The following is a 4,217-nucleotide window of genomic DNA, read 5'->3' on the forward strand; positions in this document are numbered from 1 at the left end:
CGATCCATAATCGAGTAAACAAACTAATGATACACACGTATGAATTTACAAGATAAGATGTAAAAAAATCAACTTTAAAAACAAATTTTGCAGTGTTTTGTTCTAAATCGATTCATGCTTATTCTTAATTGTTTAACTTAATCAATATTATAAATTATTACGCTTTTCATATTTACATAGTTTAATTTTGTAAAAAACAAAAAACGGTAATTTTGAAAATTCATATAAATTAATGATCATGTTTTTTTTCTTTACCAATGCATTTGAATGATTTGTTATTAACCCTATTGTTTTTAAAATTTTATTCGTATCACGATTCTTAAATCATAATTTTATTCTGACGTACTTAAATAATACTTTCTTAAGAATGTTCGGTTAAAGAACAACATTAGTTTTGTTTTAGATTTATTGAAAACTTAAATTTACTTAGTTTAACAAAAAAAAATACGTTAATTAAATTAAGTGATTTTGCATTTACGATATTGAAATTTAAATTTCGTTTATATAGACGTGTTTATATTATGTATACATTTTTTTAATTGTACAAATTCTTAATTTAAAGTTTTTTAGTTTTTAACTGCATTCATTAGAATATTTACTGTTTCATTATTTATCAATATTAAAAATATTTTTCGAAGATGAGAAAAAAATTAAAAACGTGAATTCGTTCACTAAATTTCAAACATTTTTTCTATATTTGATATTTTCCGCAATTAACAATCACAACGGTACTTTGTGGCTTACCAGCTGAATCCCCAGCTTGACTAATTTTTTCTACTAAATCTAAACCTTCAACAACGAAAGCAAAAATACCAGTAAAACCACGCATTTCACGTAATATAATACGAAACTGAGATCCAACTAAACCTAAATTATCATGACGTTTTTGACTACGACGCATACCTACTGAACCACGTATAGCTAAAATTTTCGTATCATCAGGCATAAAGAAACTATCTTCGAATACAGAGCGACCACCACGACCGTTATTTAATTCAAAATCACCAGTAATAATACTTTCATTTTCCCAACATTGAAAAATTTGGCAGCCTTTATAACCAAAACCTAATTCACCAGTGGTTAAAGCACCAAAATTTTTTGCCATTTTTGGTGCAACATCATTACGAACTTCAATTAAAATTCTTCCACAAGGTTGACCATTCATTTCAATATTAAAGTAATATATCGGGTAAACGTGAACACTCGGATTACATAAAAGATTATTTGCCGCAGCAGCGGCTGCGGCTGCTGCTGCTACAACTGCAGCGGTTGTGGTTGGTTGCTGTTGCTGCTGTGATGATTTCTGTAACTGATTTGAATTATGTTGCTGCTGTTGTTGTTGTTGCTGCTGATGTAAATGATGTTGCATTATAGTGAGTGCAGGAACTGTTAAACCATTTAATTCGGTAGCAATATATGATGCCGTTTGTTGTTGTGTTTGTTGTGCTTGTTGCGATGATGGAGATTGACGATTGACAGCAGAGGGTGGTGCACCAATTGTACCAACAATGGAACTGTTACTGCTATTTGCTATAAAATTTTAAAATGGATTAGTAAATATAGTTCTTTTTACTGTTGTTTTTTTATGTTTCACATGCACAATCGGAAGATATTTAAACATTACCTATATATAGTTGCCGTATCTTACCTGAATGAAGTTGAGTTGAAGATTGGTTATGTGGATGGTGAATATGGTTCGATTTTGGTGAACTTGTTGTAATATCTGCATATGTTTTTACTGTTGTTACTAAATTATCGTGATGTGGTGGGCCTTGTGTCTGAGATTGATTTTGTTGTTGATGCTGCTGTTGTTGATGGTGATGCATTTGCTGCTGTTGATGTAATAGTTGATGCGCATGAGCATGATAATTATTATTATTGCTGTTGCTTAATAATTGCTGATGCTTGTTGGATAAAACGTGTCTTGAATATAACTGTGAGATGCAATAATTAGCCAATAAGAGTATTGGATTGTTGTGGCCAACACCATTACTTATAGCTGCGTTATAAGCATCACCATTTGTATGTAGAGCAGTCAACGCTTGTTTAATTAACTCAAAATTGAATAGCATATCGTAATTTCGTATTAAATCATCTAATTTGCACTGTAAATACATTTCTTGAAATTTCGTTTGTAATCGTTGCTTTTCAATATTCAATGTTGTATACAATTTTAAAGCATCCAGAGGTGATTGAGTTTCAATCATATCTAAACATAATTTTGCTTTACCTAAACTTTCACGCATATCCGCTATTTCCAATGTAGGCAAATGATTGATTAATTCAGTTTCAATTTGTGTTTTCAATGCTGTACAAGATTCTAAAATTTTCAATAGAAAATCACGTTGCTTCAATACCAAATGCTGTACCTCATTTAGAGTTTTTTGCATCAAAAGTATTTCATTTGCAATGTCATTATGAATATTTTCTTTTGCTTCGTTTGATGATTTCACACTATGACTTCGATGGTCTTCTGATGTTGCACATGCTCTACATATCATTGTTACACATTTTGTACACCATAAAGTATTCGGCATAGCATGTGTTAAACAGTTTTCACCCTTTTTTATCTTATTACTATTAACAACAGCAATCGTTGCACTACTAACAACATTTGTAGTTGTATTACTGGACGATAAGCTTGTATTAGTATTTGTAATAGAATTGCCACAAGCAACGCCGCTGCCGGATGTTGATGTAGCAGACGTTTGATTTGTGGTATTTGAAATGATACTTGATGCCGCACCACCAGTACTACCGTTACTGTTACTGCCACTCTTATCAGGAGGCTTTGATTTCGATGACAATGTTAATGAAGTTGTTGATGAGGATGATGTGTTTAACATACTTAAATTTTGAGACAAATATAAAATTGCATTATGTGTTGGCAAATTATCTGATTTCATATCTGGACCAGGTAATTCAGTACGTTTCCAACAATGAACGCAATACAGTTCATTACCTTTAAGTAAAATCGAATTGACACATTTTAAACAAAAATAATGACGACATGAAAATAATTTTGGTACTGCATCAGTATCATTAAATGGCAAATGACAGCAGCTACATGATATTAGTTCTTCTAATTCCGGTGGTACTGTCAAGTCCATCTGTAATACAAAAATGAGTATAATATTAGTGACACACATGCATATTGAAATAATATTTTCTTATCACATAATTTAGTCAATAGTTGTTTTAATAGCATGAAAATAATAACATAGGCTTACAGTTAGTTGTTATATGTCTAATTGGTGTTATTAATGATTGTTGCCTTAGCAAGAAATTTAAGAAAGTTGCCTTGATTTTAAATGTTCATATTTCACTATAACAAGTTTGATAACAGGGTTCATTCTATCAAAATATAAACAAAAGCTGTACATATAAGAAATAAATCTTACATAAATCTTAACAAATATTCGTACAGGTATAACCAAGCTGACCACAGTGAACTCGATTTCCTTCCGTTTTTCTATAAATTAATTACTGTAACTACTAAGAAGTCCGGGTCTTTCAATTACAAATTTGAAAGTGCATGTATAATATTTTTTTTAACAAAATCATAAAGTAATTTTGGTTAAATTTTGAAAATGCTGAAAAAACTTTTTCTGTTGCTATAAACTTTTGTACTAAAATACGATCCAAGTTATCGGATAAATTCATAGATGTATTATTATTCTTAAAGCCTCAATATTACAAAAAAATAATTACTTGGACTCGGACTCGGCATGTCAAAAAAAAAAAGCGAGTCTTCCCAAACTCTACATACAAGTTAATATTGTTCTGATTCTTCCTAGTAAGAGACTAAGATTTTTTGCTTTCATCCTACGTTTATTTGCTCAGGCTCACATGAAAAAACAATATTCTTAAAGAACAAACGATTTCTTACTTTAAATATTTTAAACATATGAATATAATTCATAAAAACGTGCATTATTATCATTAAGAAACGCGAGAGCAATCATTCTTCGTCGGCAAAATATGTGAAAAGTGGAAGAATTTTCGTTAAAAAGAAAGTGGTAATAAGAAAATATTGTAAATGAATGAAATTAACTTGAAATGAAAGTGTCTTAAGAAACACTTAAATAATTGAAAGAGGATTTAAATATCAAAATTTCTTTATTTATATAACAAATTTAAAAAGTAATTAAATAAGATAATTGATTAATTTATTTGTACGGATCGCGTTAGCATACAATAAGCGAGGTCTTGTGATC

The 4,217-nt window shown here is 30.0% G+C and overlaps 1 protein-coding gene across 1 annotated transcript; it reads right to left on the reverse strand.

Annotated features, from left to right (window-relative positions):
• Window positions 1-521: 521 nt before the first annotated feature.
• LOC129609685 (hybrid signal transduction histidine kinase L) lies at window positions 522-3,110 on the reverse strand. The gene is made up of 2 exons (XM_055521780.1): window positions 1,649-3,110; window positions 522-1,530 (listed from the first exon to the last, which is right to left on the reverse strand). The coding sequence occupies exons 1-2, from the start codon at window positions 3,108-3,110 to the stop codon at window positions 692-694; spliced, it is 2,301 nt and encodes a 766-aa protein (XP_055377755.1). The 3' UTR covers window positions 522-691.
• Between the last annotated feature and the right edge of the window lie 1,107 nt (window positions 3,111-4,217).

This window comes from Condylostylus longicornis, unplaced genomic scaffold, assembly GCF_029603195.1.
Source record: "Condylostylus longicornis isolate FDR11 unplaced genomic scaffold, ASM2960319v2 ptg000040l, whole genome shotgun sequence".
NCBI lineage: Eukaryota > Metazoa > Arthropoda > Insecta > Diptera > Dolichopodidae > Condylostylus > Condylostylus longicornis.

Bases quoted from the DNA above. Each gene is read 5' to 3' on its own strand.
- LOC129609685 (XM_055521780.1), bottom strand. From the start codon at position 3,110: ATGGACTTGACAGTACCACCGGAATTAGAAGAACTAATATCATGTAGC. The intron at 1,531-1,648 runs GTAAGATACGGC...AAAATTTTATAG, and splicing joins TTCAACTCAACTTCATTCAG to CAAATAGCAGTAACAGTTCC.